This window comes from Sarcophilus harrisii, chromosome 1, assembly GCF_902635505.1.
Source record: "Sarcophilus harrisii chromosome 1, mSarHar1.11, whole genome shotgun sequence".
NCBI classification, from domain to species: domain Eukaryota; kingdom Metazoa; phylum Chordata; class Mammalia; order Dasyuromorphia; family Dasyuridae; genus Sarcophilus; species Sarcophilus harrisii.
In genome coordinates, this window is record NC_045426.1 from 685,767,446 (window position 1) to 685,786,629 (window position 19,184).

General features: G+C 37.7%; 1 protein-coding gene across 4 annotated transcripts in view; it reads right to left on the reverse strand.

Moving 5' to 3' along the window:
• Positions 1-19,184, reverse strand: part of CCDC62 (coiled-coil domain containing 62) — an 83,882-nt gene that overhangs the window by 49,613 nt on the left and 15,085 nt on the right. For 3 of the 4 annotated variants that reach the window (XR_004231275.1, XM_031948484.1, XM_031948483.1), the window contains exons 3-6: positions 11,884-12,050; positions 4,610-4,711; positions 2,966-3,137; positions 2,124-2,225 (exon numbers count right to left, since the gene is read on the reverse strand). Coding sequence is in view for 3 of the 4 variants with exons in the window: in XM_031948484.1 (XP_031804344.1) it covers positions 2,124-2,225; positions 2,966-3,137; positions 4,610-4,711; positions 11,884-12,050 (543 nt within the window). In the remaining variant the exon portion in view is untranslated. Of the gene's footprint in view, positions 1-2,123; positions 2,226-2,965; positions 3,138-4,609; positions 4,712-11,883; positions 12,051-14,321; positions 14,382-19,184 lie in introns of all 4 variants that reach the window. The other variant, XM_031948485.1, reaches the window with a different exon arrangement.

Sequence of the window (19,184 nt, forward strand, 5' to 3'; positions counted from 1 at the left end):
GGATCAGTTCACAACTCCACCAACAATGCATTAGTATTTCCCACAGTTTTCCCACATCATTTCCAACATTTATCATTTTCTTTTTCTGTCATATTAGCCAATCTGATAGTGTAAGATTTTAATTTGCTTTTCTCTAATTTTGCATTTCTCTAATCAATAGTGATTTAGAGCATTTTTATATGATTTTAATTTCTTCATTTGAAAACTTCATATCCTTTGACTATTTAGCAATTGGGGGGCGACTTATATTCTTATCAACTTGACTCAGTTCTCTATATATTCAGATAAACTGGCTATAAATTTTTTTCCCAGCTTTCTGCTTTCCTTCTAATCTTGATTGCAACCATTTTTGGGGGCAAAAACTTTCTGATTTAATGTAAGCAAAATTATACATTTTGCCTTTCATGATGCTTGCTATTTCTTATTTGGTCATAACTGCCTCTCTTCTCCAAAGATCTGACAGGTAAACTATTCCTTGCTTTCCTAACTTGTTTATAGTGTAGTGTCTCTCTTTATGTCTAAATTACATACCCATTTCAACCTTATTTTATAGTATAGGGTGTGAGATATTGGTCTATGCCTCTGCAATACTATTTTCCAGTTTTTCCAGCAATTTTTGTCAAACAGTGAATTTGTATCCCAAAAGCTGGAGTCTTTGGGCCAGACACCAACTTCTTAACTAGCTGTTCATTCCCAAATCTACTTTTCTTTTTTGCCTTTAATGGGAACAATGATGAAAATACCACCTATGCCCTAATGTCTTCAGTTTCTTGTCCAATATTTCACAATCTTTGGCAAAATGCTTTCTAAATTCCTTCTAGCAGAATCATTTATGCCCACATTAGTCACCAAAAGGGTAGCAGACACCAGCTTGGACAAATATCGGTAAGTCCTCTGTTATGTCTTCATTCCATGGAAGTCCTTTTCTTACTGTTTTCCACTTCCCTCAACAAGGACTCACCCAACACCACTGATCTCTTCTTTCCTGACCATGTCCCACCACTGACATTCTCCTGTCCTACCTTCTTATTCCCCAGGCCCCTATTTCCCCCTCTCCAAGAGGAGCCCCATCCCCTCCTGCCACTGCTCTTGACTTTCTGGCTGGTTTCTCCACTGCCCCTTCAGGTCTCTCTTCTGCCTCAATGTCACTCTTCCAGGACTTTTGGGAATCCTTGATCATCCCTGACAACCTGATGCAGAAGGAGGCTTTCTCAAGCTTCTCACCTTTTAATTTAGGAGGGAGACCATTCTGTATTCTGAAAACAGTAGAAACAGAAATCGCTGCAAACTTCTGGTAAGGAGAACCTCAGACTCCTGTGGTAAACTCTCTCACTCTCCCTTTGTCCTCCCTCAAGCGCACACCCCACTTCCTCTCCTCCTCAACAACTGGACGGGCAGCACCCCCCCCCCAAGCTCCTTTCTGTAAGCTCCTCTGCCCTCGGCCAACAGTCTTCCTCATCTCTTTGATGTTCCTCTCCTTCCTTCCCTTGCCTTGCTGAGGTCTTCCTGGCTTCATCTCTCCAGATCCTAATCTTCCTCAGGCTATTCTCATCAATCTTTTTGCTTGTCCTTCAGATGGAAGTGACTGAACTCTTCTCAGCTGTCTCCTCCTGCAGCCTGGCTGGTTCTCCTCCAACTTTTCTCAGGTTCTCCCCAAAGTCTTCTCCTTGGCCATCCAGATCACTTTGACAACGTCTTTCTCCCTCTTAGGTTTAAGTCTCCATCTCCTTGTGCAATACACACTTCCCCTACAGAAGGGATGCTCCTTCCTCAGGCAAAAGCCACACAAACAGCTCACTAGACTTATTCTGGAGCCTCCCCTGCTTGGAAGAACTCTCAAAGACTTGTGCTCGATTAGCACAAGAGAATCAAGGGCATCCTCCATACCATAAGGGTGGATCAGCATATGCTTCCAAAGAGATTTCCATTACTACTGATGAATTTCCATATTTAACAAGAAGTAAGACAAAGAGTGCTTTAACAATTATATTTTCAGGAGAGGTATTTCCTCTAACATAGTGTAGTTAACACTAGGGAAGAAGACAATGAGAATCCACTGCACACAGGCCTAACTACATTTCAAATAAAAATAAATGCCAGTTGAACAAGCTGTCCCCACTTACCAGTAAACACCAACTCATCATGAAGATAACTTTTCTCTTGTTTGAGGCGAATAATCTCTTCTCGCTGCTCATTATTTTCACTCGTCTTTTCATTCAGGTCATCTTTAATATAAATAGGAAGAATCTATTCCCTGAATTATACAGAAGCCCTAGTACCAAGAGTATCAATAGTCTTTTCCTATCTTTTGATATTAGAGGAGAGGAATGATGGATGACCTACTTGGCCTTTTCATGACTGTGACTTCCTACCTCAATGCAGTGATTGTGACAAGGGTTTGAGATGAAATTTCAAATGGAAACAGTCCTTGCAATTTTCCATGCATGATCAGGTATGTGCAATACTGTTATATTATAACAATTATAAAAAGCCTGATCCTTGGCCTGCTATCAATCGGTTTTCATCACACACACTACAACATTGTTTTGTATGAATAAAAGGAGTATTCTGGGTTAGGAATTAGGGACAGTGACAGAGTTGAGATCAGGAAGCACTTGCATGGCCTGTACTGTATGTATTAATTAAAGACAGATTGTAAGGTCTAATTCAGATCTTAGAGTAACCTAATAGCTCTTTAAATTGTACAAAATAGGAAAAGTTAAAAATAGGCCAGAAAATCAATAAAGTATCTGCTGTTATTCAAGCACAGCAACTAAATATAGATTAAGGTGAACTGTAAAAATGGTTTCATCCTTATTAGAAGAATTGATAAGGAAAATTTCACTTAGGTTACATGTACAAATTTTTTTTAAAGTTTCTCAATATAAAAAACATATTAGGAACATTTTTCTCAATATACAGGGTTCTTTTAACACAAAGAAAATCGCATAATTCCATTTTTTACCTTTTAGTTTATTTACTTCAAACTTTAGTATTTTCATTTTTTGCTTATAATCTTGCTTTTCTTTGATAATACAGGATTCCACCATTTTGGCTTCATGTAAGGCATGTTCTAGCATCTTAAATTTACCCGAACAGTCCGTAATATGATTGATTGCTTCAGCAATATCTTTGTCCTACAGATTAGAAATTTAAGTATTTCAATTTACTTATATTACATTATCCACACTCAGAAAATCCAAAGTGGGGGGAAAAATGCCCTTGGAAATATGATCACAGATTTAGAGATGAAAGAGACCTTCGAGGCTACTTTGTTCACTTCTTCTCTCTCCCCATCCCCACCCTTTTATAGCTAAGGAAAAGAAGACACAAAAAAGGTCATAACTACTTGTCTAAGGTCATGGTTAATAAGTTCTGTGGTTGGATTTGAACTTGTCTTCCTAACTTCCAGTAAGGCACGCTCCCCACTGCATTATGTTGCTGCTTAAATATCTCTTGCAGAGAGACTACTATTATTAAATAAAGAAAAGTCTTTGTTTAAAATAACTAAAACATTTATTTAGGTAGAATTCTTTCCTCAAAGTCACCAATTTTTTTTAATTTTGAAAAAATGAGATTTATTTCTATTCATACTAGCAGTCAACTATACTTCTATAGTTCTTATACTTCTAAGTACTTAAACTAATGATTCAATAAGAACATCCTGTCACAGACAAAACAAATTGTAAAAGTGCCTCTAAGGAGATTTTTTTCAGAAAGCCTGAATAGCTAGTAGTAAGTATACCAGAAATATTTGTACATATATATGAATTTGTATATATGAATATATATATATACAAACATAGTTATAGTACCAGAAATATTTCCAAAAAATTCATATATGCCAAAGGATGACCTATGTTTATTAATCAACTGAATTAACCTTTCTAAATCCCTTTGCAAATCTTAAAGACCAAGATCAGATGTAGTCAAATAACGCTGAGAAATGGAAAGAATGGGAAAAAGGGAAGGCAATGGAAGGAAAGAAAGGAGAAAGGGAGACTACTTGAAGGAGGCAAGAGAGATTGAGAAAAAGACAAAGACAGGTCCATTCATTTACTTGGCAAACAATACACTGAATGCCCACTACTCTCTATCAGAATAAACTGGTATAATGATCAAAATAATCCTCCTCTCAATGAGCATATTATATTAGGCAGGAGGAAACACGTCCATATAAATTCAATTCAAAATACACACAAGGTGATTTCTGAGAGGAAGATACTAGGAAAGAGAATAAGCAAGAGGGTTTTAAAGGAAGCCCAGTTGAGGGGAACCTAGGAGGAAAATTGATTTGTTACAGTTGCCAAGCCTTACCCTTACCACTCTTGGAAAACTCATTGCTGACTGAATTATGTATCACAGCTCTTCACCTGCTCTTTATCAGTAATCTCTAACCTCCAGCCACAGAAGCCCTCAGGAGAAAATTGCTCTCTATGGTTCAATGAGTGGCCAGTGCAGCAAAACTATGATGATAATCTAAAAGGGCCCAGCAAGTACCCTCTAACAGTCATCTTTTGGTAATTATAGCAGTTACTTAATTGTTTTTTCAAGGTTTTCGTAAAACCTAATACAAATATCTGAGAAAGGAACAAGTCAGAAATGTTACCTTAAGCTTGATCATTGTAGAGAGCGCCTGTTCTCGAGCTTGTAACTGTCCTACCTGTGCTGAAAGTTCCATCACTGAGTTGTTGAGACATCTGTTTTTTCCCTGTTAAAGAATAATGCAAGAACAGAAAAAGAAGACTTTTGTCACATTTCTTTCTGTACCATTAGAACTTCCAGTAGAATAGGAATCTTAATTCTTTTGCTGGTGAGTTCTTTGTTTTCATTTAGAGCTCATTAGTGTGAAAATAGGTTAAATAAGTATCCATTTTTTAAAAAGTCTTTTCAGTACAATCTCCCAAAGAAAAAGAACCCACATGTGCAAAAACATTTGTAGCAGCTCTTTTTGTGGTACCAAGGAATTGGAAATTGAGGGGATGCCCATCAATTGGGGAATGGTCTAATCATGGTATTTCAATGTAATGGAATGCTATTGTTCTATAAGAAATGATGAGCAGGCTGATTTCAGAAAAGCCTGGAAAGAATTAACATGAACTCACGCTGAGTGAAGTGAGCAGAACCAGAACAGTGTACATAATAACAGCAACATTATGTGATGATCAATTGTGATAGATTTATTCTTCTCAGTAATACAGCAATCCAAGACAATCCCAATAGAATTGGGTTGGAAAATGACATCCACATCCAGAGGAAAAACTATGGAAACTGAATATGGATTGAAGCATACTATGTTCACCCCTTTTTTGTTTTTTTTCTTTCTTATGGTTTTTCCCTTTTTTTTTTCTTCACATCATGACTAATATGGAAATATGTTTATTTTTTTTCATAATTATAACTTTTTATTGACAGAACCCATGCCTGGGTAATTTGTTTTACAACATTATCTCTTGCACTCACTTCTGCTCCAACTTTTCCCCTCCATCCCTCTACCCCCTCCCCAAGATGGCAAGCAGTCCTATACATGTTAAATACATCACAGTATATCCTAGATACAATATATGTGTGCAGAACCGAACAGTTCTCTTGTTGCACAGGAAGAATTGGATTCAGAAGGTAAAAATAATCCGGGAAGAAAAAAAAATGCAAACAGTGCATTCATTTCCCAGTGTTCTTTCTTTGGGTGTAGCCGTTTCTGTCCATCATTGATCAATTGGAACTGAGTTAGATCTTCTCTTTGTTGAAGAAATCCACTTCCATCAGAATACATCCTCATACAGTATCATTGCTGAAGTATATAATGATCTTCTGGTTCTGCTCATTTCACTCAGCATCAGTTCATGTAAGTCTCTCCAAGCCTCTCTGTATTCATTCTGCTGGTCATTTCTTACAGAACAATAATATGGAAATGTGTTTAAAAAGATTGTACATGTAATAACCTATATCAGATTGTTTGCTATCTTCGGGAAAAAGGAGATAAGGGAGGGAAGGAGAAAATCTGGAACAAAAAAATCTTACAAAAATGAATGATGAAAACTGTCTATGTGTTTTTGGAAAATAAATCCTGTTTAAATGTTCAAAAAATTAATGTTAAAAACAAACATTACGTATTATTGGGGGAAAATACTATTAAATAAAAAACAAAAAATAAATAGCATCTCCCAGTTTGGAATCTAGCTCAAAACCTGTAAGAGAAGCTACCATGACTCTCTAACTAGAAAAGCTTGCAAAGAATTAGCCATTTAAGACATTGCTCAGAGTGATACTGTAAAAAGGGAAGAAAAGGGAAGGTGGAGCCAAGATGACAAAATAAAGGCAAGAACTGGCCTGACCTTTCCCCAGACTGTTCTAAATTCCTTTAAATAATGACTCTAAACAAATTTTAGAGCATCAGAACACTCAAAACGATGGAGTAGAACATTTTCTGGCTGAAGGCAACTTAGAAGCTCAGAAGAAAAGGTCTGTGACACTAAGGTGGGAGTCCACGGTGCAGTCAGGACCCAGCCCTGGGCCAAATCCTGCCCCAGCCCGACCTCTGAATCAGTGGCAGGCTTCCGGATCTCTCAGCTCAGATACACCAAAGCAGACTTGGAAGGTCAGCGCTGAGGGTCTGTGGCAACAGGGTGGGGATCTGGTGTGCAGACCCAGAGCAGCCCAGGTCAGCGGAGCCCTGGCCAGCACACTAGACCTTCAGCTACAGTGGGTCGGGGACCACCTAATAGTTCCAAAACAGAAAAGAGGGCTTGTGGTCTGGTCCCTACAAAGATCTCTGAAAACAGCTCACAAAACCCCTGAAGCCTGGGTTATATAGCCAAATTCTGGAATTTCCAGGTAAAGGAGAAAATATTGCAAGTATCCATAAAGAGACAATTTAAGTATAATGGAGCCATAGTCAGGATAACCCAAAATATAATTGCTTCTACATTAAAGGATTGGAGGGCTTAGAATATGATATTCCGGAGAGCAATGAAGCTAGGATTACAACCAAGAATCACCTACCCAGCAAAACTGAGTATATTCCTTTAGAGAAAAGGTGATCATTCCACAAAATAGAGGATTTTCAAACATTTGTGATGAAAAGACCACAGCTGAATGGAAAATTTCAATTTTTTTTTAATTACAGGATTTTCAAACACAGGACTCTGGAGAAGCCTAAGGAGATAATCTGTAAATGATATCATAAGGGACTTAATAAGGTTTATCTTTTTACATTCCTACATGGAAGGATAATACAACTCATCAGAACTTTCTTATTATTATGGCATTTAGAAGGAATATATATATATATAGACAGAAGGCATGGTGTGAGTTGAATATAAAGGGATACTATCTTTTTTTTTAAGACTAGCTTTTTATTTTAAAAATATATGCATATAGGAAAACCCTGTATTCCAAATTTTTCTCCTTCTCTTCCTCCCACCCCTTCCCATAGACAGCAAGTAATAAAATATATGTTAAATGTTGCAATTCTTCTATACATATTTCCACATTATCATTGCTCCATAAGGAAAATCAGATCAAAAAGGAAAAAAAATGAGAAAGAGAACAAAAATCAAGAAAAAAAACAAGAAAAAAAATTTAACTACTATGTTGTGATCCACATTCAATCCCCACAGTTCTCTTTCTGGACGCAGATAACTCTCTCCATCACAAGTCTATTGGAATTGGCCTTAAAAGTATAATATCTTTTTTTTTAATGATGAATTAAGGGGTAAGAGAGAAATGTACAGGGAGAAAGGTAAAGGGAAAAGTAGAATGGTGCAAATTATCTGCCATATAAAAAGATACAAGAAAAATCTTTTAGAGTAGAGGGGAAGAGGAAAAGAGGGGGAGAGAGTGAAGCTTACTTTCATCAGAATTGGCTTAAAGAGGAAATAACATACCTATTCAATAGGGGTATATAAATCTACCTTGCCCTGCAGGAAAATGGGGGGCGGGGGGGGGGCAAAAGGATGTGGGAAGTGCGGGAAAGTGATAAAAGAGAGGGGATATTGGAGGAGGGAATGGTCAGTACCAAAATACTTTTTAGGACGGCAGGGTGAAAGGAGAGAAAATAAAGGGGAGGAATGGTTAGCAATAGTAATTGTAAAAAAGAATTTCGAAGCAACTTTCTCTGATAAGGCTTCATTTCTCAAACATAAGAGGGAATTGAGCTAAATTTATAAAAAATAAGAGCCCATGCCCAAAAATAAGAGCCCATGACCAAAAGATATGATCTGTGTCCAAAGGGTTATATAAATTCATGCATATACTTTGATCTAACACCACCATTACTTGGTATGACTACCAAAGGAGATTTGAAAAAAAAAAGGAAAATGACCTATATGTACAAAAAAATATTCATAGCAACTTTTCTCAACTTTTCTCTTTTTTCAAGTTGGAAATTGAAGAGATGTCCATCAGTTGGGGAATGGTTCAATAAACTGTGGTGTGTGTATTATATTATAATATTATTGTTGTATGGGAAATGAGCAGGATGCTCTCAGAAAAAAACAAAACAAAATACATGGAAAATCGTCCATGAACTCAAGCAAAGTGAAATGTAATGTATACAAAGTAATAGCAACATTCTGCAATGACCAGCTGTGAATGATTTTGCTCTCTTAGTACTACATTCACAACTACTTTGAAGGATTTATAATGAAAAATCCTATCCATACCCAGAAAAGGAAATGATTGTGTCTGAACACAGACTGAAGCATTTTCTTTTTCTTTCACTCTCTCTCTCTTTTTTTAACTTTTACTTGAAGTTTTTTATTTTCATTAGGGTAGGAATTCTATATTGTTTTTTAACAACTTGATTTTTATGAAAATGTTTTGCATAATTTCACATGTAGTTTTTTCATTGTGGATGGGGATAAGGGAAAGAACCTAGAACTCAAAAACTTTAAAAACAAATGTAAAAACATTTTTTTTTGTTTTGAATGTAACTGGGGAAAATATTAAATAAATAAAATAAAATAGAAAAAAAAGAGGAAGAAAAGACAAAGGGAACTTTGTAATATTATCATTGAATGTAGGTATTAAAGGGAAGCTAAGTAGTGCTATGATGCACAGAACACTGGGCCTGGAATCAGGAGGATATGAATTCGGATCTGGCCTCAGACACTTCTTAGCTGGGTGATTCTGGGCAAGTCACTTCACTCTGTTTGCCTCAATTTTCTCATCTGAAAAATGAGCTGGAGAAGGAAATGGCCAACCATTCCAATGTCAAGTGCCAAGAAAAACTCAAAATGGGTCACAATGAGCTGGATGTAACTGAAACAACAATACAATAAGTATTATATGGTATACACAAACACAGTGACATACATACATACATGCGTGCCCCATAAAAACCTAATATTAAGAATCACAGTATTTATATTTCACAAACCTGGGTTTGCCTTCACTTTGCGATTATGCTGTTGAGTCATTCAGCCAGGTCCAACTCTTCATGACCGCATGGACTATATAGCATGGCAGGGCCTTCTATTCTCCCATTATCTCTGGAAAGTCTATCCAAGCTCTTGTTCATTGCTTCCATGACAGGGCCCATTGTCCTGCTGCCTCACCCACAGTAAATCCTTAATAAATACTTGTTGGTTTGATGAGGATAAAAGATGAAACCCTAATTCCAATGATCCTACTAGAGGATTCTTTTTAATTCAATAAACAGTGACTGAGCACCTACTACTTGCAAGGCGCTGGGCTAGAGAGGGCAAAGACACAGAAAAAACAAGACAGAGCCTGCTCTCAAGGATCTCACCATCTCCTGAGAGGATGAAACATATACATAAACAATAAAAGCATAATGAAAACCGAGGTGGGAATAAGCACTCACAGCTGGGGGGATCAGGGAAGACTTCATGGAGCAGGCAACATTGGTGTTGAGATTTGATGGAACATACATCATTTATATTGTACTTCTCTTTATATATAATTCTGTAGAATTTATAACTGAATTCCTGAATAATTTCAAGACTTATTTTCTCTATCACACTACTACTGAAAAGTCATAAATATCACAAAAAGAACTCAGTCCCTAGAGAGAAAGCTGATTCTCCTTATGAAGCAGCTGAAAAGGGAAAGATGCTTATGGAGTCCAATGACTGCCTGCTTAAATGCCTTGCCTTGTTTAAAGGGCTTAAGTATGAGGTCTCTGGCTAAGCCCTTTGGAGACACAGAAAATTCAGTCATCTGGATTACAGCTCAGAGGCCTTTAATCTGACTTTGAACTCACTTCCTCCTTTCCTAGCCTTCTATCTGATTTAAGGTAAGAAGGATCCCTTTAGGGAGGGAGGGAGATAGAAGGAAAAGAAAAATAAATGTTAACTGAAAAAAAGAGACAAAGGTTGTGTGTGTGTGTGTGTGTGTGTGTGTGTGTGTGTGTGTGTGTGTGGTTGGTTTGTTTGGGGCTGGTTTTTTGGTTTTTTTTAAGATGATTTTCTTTAACTCTTGTCAATTCCTGCCAATCTGCATTCCCCTTCAGATAATATTTGTAAAGCACTTAGAACAGCCTTCGGCACAATATATTAATAAAATAATAAATGCTTGCTTCTTCTCTCCATCGTTCTCCCTCAAGTCACGTTAGTAACTATCTTCCAATTACAAAGAACTGAATTTGAAGCACCATGATTTTTCCACAAGTCCCCCTAATCCTTTGGATCTTGTCAAATCAGATCAAGAACAACGCTAAACAGTTCTTTTTGGGATAGCAATGAATTGGAAAAGGAATTGGGGAATGGCTAAACAAACTGTGGTACATGAAGGTATTGGAATATTATTGTTCTATAAAAAATGATGAACAAACTCATTACAGAGAGGCCTGGAAAGATTTACATGAACTGTTGCTGAGTGAAACAAGCAGAACCAGGAGTACTGTACACAATAACAGCAAAAATGTGTGATGATTAATTATGAAAGACTCAGTTCTTCTAGACTTTGAATAGAAAACACCATCTGCATCCAGAAAAAGAATTAAAGAGACTGAATATAAATCAACACATGCTATGTTCACTTCTTTTTGCTATTTTTTTTCTCTTTCCTATGGTTTTTCCCTTTTGCTCTGATTTTTCTCTCCCAACATGATTCATAAAGCAATACGTATTAACAAAGTCTTAGAATGTTTTACAACAAATAGTGAAGTCTCTATCTCTGAAGATTTTTAAGAGAGAAAAATCAATAATTCTGGAATGCTTAGTCATAAATTCTTGCAGCCTCTTGGCTTGTCTTTTATAATTTGTCTTGACTATAGACATTTTCATGCCAAATAAATATAAAATTGAGGTGACATTTTAAAAAAAAGCAATATGTATTAAAAATAAACTTACTACAATAAAAAGAAAAAAAAAAAGAACAAAGCTAAATTAAGGTCACAAATCTTCTTCCTGGCCCACCTTCCTGCCTTTATTATGTATGCATGGAGACCAGCAAAGCCTCCCTAGCTTGAATCATCCAAGCAACTGGAAGCTGTGACTCTTCTTTTTCTTTTCTTTTTTTTTTTTTTAATAGCTTTATATTTCTCCAAAACACCTGCAAAAATAGTTTTCAGTATTTACCTTTGCAAAACCTTGTATTACTAAATTTTTCTCCTTCCCTACCTTTCTTTCCCTTCCCCTGTCCTGCAATCAATATAGATTAAATACATGCAACTCTTCTAAACATACTTGCATATTCATCATGCTGCGCAAGAAAAATCAGAAGAAAAGGGGGGAAAAACAAGCAAACGACAACAAAAAAGGCAAAAATCCTATGCTTCCATATACATTCAGTCTCCAGTCAGCTCAATGTTCTCTTGGTTCTGCTCACTACACTTAGCATTAGTCCATGTATGTGACTCTACTTTCCAAGGACCGAAGTGGGCCCTCTGGTCACAGGGACCAGAGAACCGCTGCCTACCTCGAGGTCCTCACAGATGAGAGAAGCCTGGGTAGCCTTTTGAGCCATTTCCTGGAGCTGCTGCTGAGCTGTGTGAAGAACATCCTGGTGGTCGTTTTGTTGACATTCTAGGCTTTTGATCCTCTTGGTAAGGGTTCTAATTACTTCACTCCTTTTATGCAGTTCATCTGAGGGTAATGAGAGCAAGAATTTCTTCACGGACATGTCTGAGGAATAATAGGGTGCTTTTCTGAGGAGGGTCAAAACTACGGGGCATTTTTTCTTTTTTTCCCCCTTAATAGTATTTTATTTTTAATTTCACATGAAGAAACTAAAGCCATTTAGTGTCATGTGAAAAAAATGCTCTAAATCACTATTGGATTAGAAAATTGCAAATTAAAACAACTCTAAGGCACCACTTCACAACTCTCAGATTGGCTAAAATGACAGGAAAATATAATGATAAATGTTGGAGGGGATGTGGGGATGACAGGGAAATACAACAGTAATCCTGAGGATCCCCTGACCTTAAAAGATTATTGTTCTAATAATTTGTCTGTCAATAATCCTAAAGTCTCTTGGCCTTAGGAATATAATAATATAGTTATATGTTTCTTTTCCTAGATTTTGGTGAAAATATAGCAGTGATCCTGAGGTCCTCTGACTTTAGAGTGCTATTGTTCTAACCATCTCTCTGTCAATGATTCTAAAGTCTTCTGGCCTTAGGACAGTCCTATAAACATTGTCTGACATAAAATCTGCTGGTCAGTGATAACCAAGTATAATAGTGAATAGACCACCCTTCAAACCTACCTGTAAGCCATAGCAAATAAGTAACATGAAACTCTGGTCTCTAACTTTGTCTTATAAATTGATCTTCTTTCTCCTAGTTCTTTGCTAAATTCTTTTGGAACTTAGCCTGCTTCAATTGGCATTACAAGTGTAATAAATTTTGCCCCTTGACTTGGAAATAGGTTCAAGCCTGCAAATTCTTTTTGTTGTTGTTGTTAAATTAACACTTTTTATTTTCAAAACTTATTCATGGACAATTTTTCATCATTGACCCTTGTAAAACCTTGTGTACAATTTCCTCCTTTCTCTCTCCCACTCCAAGATGGCAAGCAATCCAATATATGTTAAACATTGTAAAAATATATGTTAAATCCAATATATGAATACATATTTATACAATTATCTTGCTACACAAGAAAAATCAGATCAAAAAGGAAAAAATGAGAAAGAAAACAAAATGCAAGCAAACAACAATAAAAGAGTAAGAATGCTATGTTGTGGTCCACCCTCAATCCCCATAGTCCTCCCCCTGGGTGCAGAAGACTCTCTTCATCACAAGATCATTGGAACTGGTTTCAATCATCTCATTGTTGAAAAAGAGCCACTTTCATCAGAACTGATTATTGTATAAGTCTTTTTGTTGCCGTGTACAATGGTCTCCTGGTTCTGCTCACTTCACCTCGCTTCAGTTCATCTAAGTCTTTCCAGGCCTCTCTGAAATCATCCTGCTAGTCGTTTCTTATAGAATAATAACATTCCACAGCATTCATATACAACAACTTATTCAGCCATTCCCCATCTGATGAGCATCCCCATCAGTTTCCAGTTTCTTGCCATTACAAAAAGGGCTGCCACGAACATTTTTGTACATATGGGTCCTTTTCCCTCCTTTAGTTTTAGTATCTCTTTGGAATATAAACACAGTAGAAACACTGCTGGGTCAAAGAGTTTGCACAGTGTGATAACTTTTTGAGGATAGTTCCCAATTGCTCTCCAGAATGGTTGGATCAGTTCACAACTCTACCTATTCTACTGGTTGATCACTCTGTTTCTTAACCAGTACCAAATGGTTTTGATGATCTCCTGCAAACTCTTTGGAGACACCTCGCAACACCAGTCTGTGACCCCAACTTTTTGGCATCTCCTTTGGAACCTCAACATTTGGTGGTCCTGTACAGGGGAGAGTCTGGCCTCCCCTGGCTTCATCCCCTCCTTCTCAAGGTAAGCCCCCCCCCCATTCTTTTCTCCCTCAATTCTATTGCAGGGACAACCCAAGCAATTGGGAGAAGGCTTGTCTGGGGCATCTGGAGCTTCACACTCAGAAAATTTTCCTTGACTGGGGAAGCCCAGAGTTGGAAATTCCTGCAATTTTCAGCAAAGTTCCTGGGGAACCTTTGCCACCTTTTTACTTCTCTGCAACGCCAGAGGAGACAAGGTGCTATAGGATGGTTTTGGGCAGAGATTTTATAGCTTTTGGCAAAGATGGGAGAGTCTTCTTTCATATCAGTTTTGTCTATGTCTGTGTCTCTGTGCAAATGTCTGTGTCATATTTGTTCTGTGAGCTAGATTTTGTTACCCTGAAAGATTTAAAATGCAGTCAGCAAGAAAAAACTAATATGTTGTAGTTAGAATTCCAGGAAAGATTTCTTAACATCCTTGATTCCTACCTTAAAAGGAAAAAAAGCCTGACTTTTTCCTGTGGATCCCTGCTCTGGCCAAGCTGGAGGCTGCAGAAATAAAGTTAGCTAATTAAAATTATAGAATTGCTAAAATAACATCTTAGCAGATTCTCAAGGTTCTGAGCAATGATTAAAAAGTTTGGCAATAGTTATTTTAAGATTGCAAGAAAAAATTACTGAGACATTGGGGATAACTCCATGAATTTACCCCATTCTGAAGGAAAAAACCTGGGTAAATAACTACTTTTTGCTAACTCTTCCTTGACTCCTATCTTGTCTTGAGTCCCCTTCTGCTCTATTGGGAAAACATCCCCAAACCTATTAAAAAGTCCTCTCCATAATGCTGATTTATTCAGCATGCTCCACTCACCCAGAGTCCTGAGTGCATCTCAGTTATGGGGATTGCTAACAAGATTGATACAGCTCAAGTCCCTTTGTATGATAATTCATCTCAGATCAAATTAAGAAAAGAGAATACTAAAGAACTGCAGGGCAACTCTAATAGGGGAAGTACCAACAGCCGTGAGAACCCCACAAAACCTTGCCAAAAAACCTCCTCACCCAATTTGGGGGAATGGGGATGGAAGGGGTGTCAGGCCCCATGGCCAGCATTCCCTGAGCCCGCACCAGTCAGCACAGCTTTCAGCAGCTTCTGTCCAAAAACTGCCTGGGAAGAATCTGAGTGCCCCAGCAGCACCAGCATGGCAGGATGAGGTGAGTCAGGCTCTGCATTTGGTAAGCCCACCATTCTTTGTTTCAGCTGTGGATATGTAGTAACTATGTAATTTATGGCAAATTATTTTATCTCTGCCCAGATTTCTGATTTATAAAGAGAAATACTGATTGTTGTGAAGATCACATGATGACAAAAGTACTTAGCATAAAACAAATGCTATATGAATGTTAACTGCTTTATTGGATACTACTGCTTCACATTTGATAACTTTACATGGATTTTTAGATGTGACCATCATACATTGCCAATGCTGAGATAAATGATTTTTGTCTGTATATTCAAGTTGGAGATTTAACTGTAAACTGTAACCCCTATTAATTTTTGTGATAGATTCCGTTCTAGCTGAATTTTAAGAATTGTCTTGTTTTTTCCCTAAAAGAAAAGGAAAACTTATTTAAGGGAAGGAGGAAACTGAAACCTTCCCTGTGAACTTCCAAAACTGCAACATCTTGGAGACAGAATAAACTGAACTAAAAGAAGATGGAAAGTTTATTTAGCGTTGCAAATCCTATTTTATAATGTTTTGTAAATGTAATTTAGGGAATTAGCTATTTTTACCTTTGTTAGAAAATTAAGAGAAAACTAGAGCTAAAACTATTTGGTTTCTAAGATTGTAAACAAAGTTGTTTGGAGTTATTGTCATTATGTTAAACCTAAACTGGTAATTACTGTGTGTGGAACAAGAGGGATGAACTGAAAGCCTTATCAATTCACCTTCAAGTATGAGGGTGTGCAGCACCTTTTGCCCTCTTTCACAGAGGAGGGGGAGGTACAAACAGCACAATCCACAAAAACACTAAAAATAGTTGGGGTGGGCAACAACAAGCTCAGCCTTTTCTTTGAGGTCTCTGTCAACTCCCCTTAATTTGTAAGCTTGCCAATTTTCTTGAAACCATCAGAGTAAGCAAAGTCATCAGTCCTGAGAAATGAGCCTGTTTAGGCTGTATAGTTCCTAAACAAGGAATGTGTTTACTAAGAATCTATAAGCTTGTATAATGATTGGTCTTTGCAACTGGATGAGTTTAAACTTGAGAAAAATTAAAGAAAACATGTTAAACAAAATCTATGTATGTGAATCCCAGTAAACTTTTAAAAAATAATGTATCTAACTCTAAGCTATGATTAGTTGAATTTGCTATTAAGAGATAAAATCTCTTGAGATTATAACTGATATTTTTTTGAATTAGGGTATGATTGCCTAATGGATCATTAAGTCAGTAAGTCACCATCTGAGAGAAATCACATAAGTTACTCAGAGGGATGCCTTCCTGAACTGTCACAAGTGGACGTCTTACCTGGGTAAGAGCTGGGAGGACAAGCTTAGGCTCTGCTCAAGGTCAGAGCCCTCTGACTCCGTTTCCCAATTCTGTTTCTTTTGTTTCCCCACCTGATTATTCCTGAGTCTGGCCACGAAGTGGAGTTGTTTCTGCATGATTAGTTGTCAATACTATTATAATCACGTCTCTGCTTTTTCCTCTTATGGCAAATGTCCATAATCCGAGCAAGTGGTCAGAAGAAGCCATGAGCACAAGTCTCCCAGGGAACACTTTAGATACTTTCTTTTGCACATCATTGCATAAAGACTCACAAGTTCCTTTTGCCTTCGTGTAATGTCTGGGCTAGTTCTCTGGAGGATCTCGGGACCAGCCTTGGTCTTAGTGGAGGAGTGCAGGAGGCAGGAGAGCCCCCAGGAGGATGGTCAAAGATGGAGTGTCTCATTTCTAGTCCTCTTAGCCCCTCAATATGATTACATCATTACAGCACACTAAGTATGTGCTAGCTAGAGAACCATTACATCACCACACTAACTATATGAACTAGAGAACAATCATCTCATTAATCACAGAGTTCACGCCCTGCTGTAAGTATCTTTGCTTCAAGGATACTTTTCTTAGAGTTCCCCAACATCTGCGGTCCGCTACACCTTTGAATGGGCAAATCCAGGGGAACGTAACCCCCACCAATTAACATGAACAGTCATGCTCATAACATGGAGGTGGCTCAAGGCTTCCGGACAGCCCAACAGGCACTGGCCACCCAGATAGATGATATCTGGATCTGCAGTCCAACCCAAGAGGCTTCGCTGGCTGCAGACATAAAATCCCTTAACTTTCTGGCCCCCCAGGGCTATGGAGTTTCTTTGTTTAAAGACCACGTTGCCAGTCAGTCTGTTAAGCATGTGGGCCATAAATTAACCCCCACCTCTGTTGCTCACAGCAGAGAGGAAGCAATCTTATCACTCCCTGAACCTGCCTCAAACAAACAGCTGCAAACTTTCCTGGGCATGGTTGGATTTTGTAGCATCTGAACATCTAACTGGGACTACTGTCAAGCCCCTCTCTGATTCTATTCAAGGCCCTGACACACCTCAATTGGGGACCTACTCAGGCCAAAGCTTTTAGGGCCTCTGCTCAGAGGGCCAAACTCATTGCCCTCACCAGGAATTAGAACTCGGGAAGCTCCTCCTAATCCTTGTGAAGCTCAGAGTTTTTGCTAAAGGAGGTCTTACCTCATCTTGGCCTGCTCAGCTCTCCTTCACTTCTCAAATAACCCAAGCTGTGGCTGAGGCACTAAAGACTAATTATCCTCTCCACTCTGGGAATGGACACTCCCACCCTGGGACACTAATGCATTGATGGTGGACTTGTGAAACAATCCAACCATTCTGGAGAGCAATTTGGAACTGTGCCCAAAAGGCTATAAAACTGTGTGTACCCTTTGATCCAGCAGTGTCTCTACTGGGCCTGTTTCCCAGAGATCATAAAAAAGGGAAGAGGACCCACGTGTGCAAGAGTTTGTACCAGCCTTTTTAAAGTGACAAGGAACTGGAAGTCCAGACGGTGCCCATCAGTTGGAGAATGGGTGAATAAGTTATGGTATATGAATGTAATGGAATATTATTGTTTTACAAGATATAATGAGCAGGATGGCTTTAGAAAAGTTTGGAAAGACTTATTTGAACTGAAGCTGCGTGGAGTGAGCAGAAAAACAAAGAGAACATCGTACACAGCAACAGCAAGAATATATGACAATCAACTGGGATAGACTTGGCTTTTTTCCTCAAAACAGTAATTCAAGACAATTCTAATAGACAGAATGGAAATAGATGGAAAATGCCATCTGCATCCAGAGAGAGGACTATGGAGATTGAATATGGATTCAAACATAGTATTTTCATCTTTTTTTGTTTGCTTGCTTATCGTTTCTTGTGGGTTTTTTCCTTTTTGGTCTAATTTTTCTTATACAATATGAGAAATATGGAAATATATTTAAAAGGATTGTGGATATTTAAACTATATCAGACTGTTTGCTCTCTTGGGGAGAAAGGAAGGGAAGGGAGAGAGGCAGAAAAAATCTGGAGCACAAAATCTTAGAAAAATGAATATTAGAAACTATCTTTACATATATTTGGAAAAAAATAAAATACTACAAAGGAAAAATAGCATTTTATTTTTATTTTTTTCTGATTACATGTAAAGATAGTTTAACATTGACTTTTTTTTTTCCTGAGGCAATTGGGGTTAAGTGACTTGCCCAGGGTCACATAACTAAGAAGTATTAAATATCTGAGACTAAATTTGAACTCAGGTCCTCCTGTCTTCAGGGCTGGTACTCTACCCACTGCACCACCTAGCTGCCCCCTTAACATTCACTTTTATAAGATTTTGAGTTCCAAATTCTTTATCTCCCTCCCTTTCTTCCCTCCCTCCTCCCCAAGACTGCAATCTGATATAGATTATCCATGTACAATCTTTTAAAACACATTTCCATATTAGTCATGCTGTAAAAGAAAAATCTTAACAAAAAGAAAATACCGCAAGAACAAAAAAAAAAAAAAAAAAAAAAAAAAAAAGATGAAAACAGTATGCTTTAATCTCCATAGTTCTTTCTCTGGATGTAGATGACATTTTCCATCACAAGGCTACTGGAATTGTCTTCGATGATTATATTGCGAGAATCCATTATAACTGATCATCACACAATCTTGCTAAAAGCCCAGACGGTTTCCAGATGAAATGCTTACTATCATTTTCTCAGCATATGCTTGTGGAGCTGATTTTCTGAACCCAAATGTAAGACTTTATATTTACAGTAATTAACTCTCACTCTCTTCA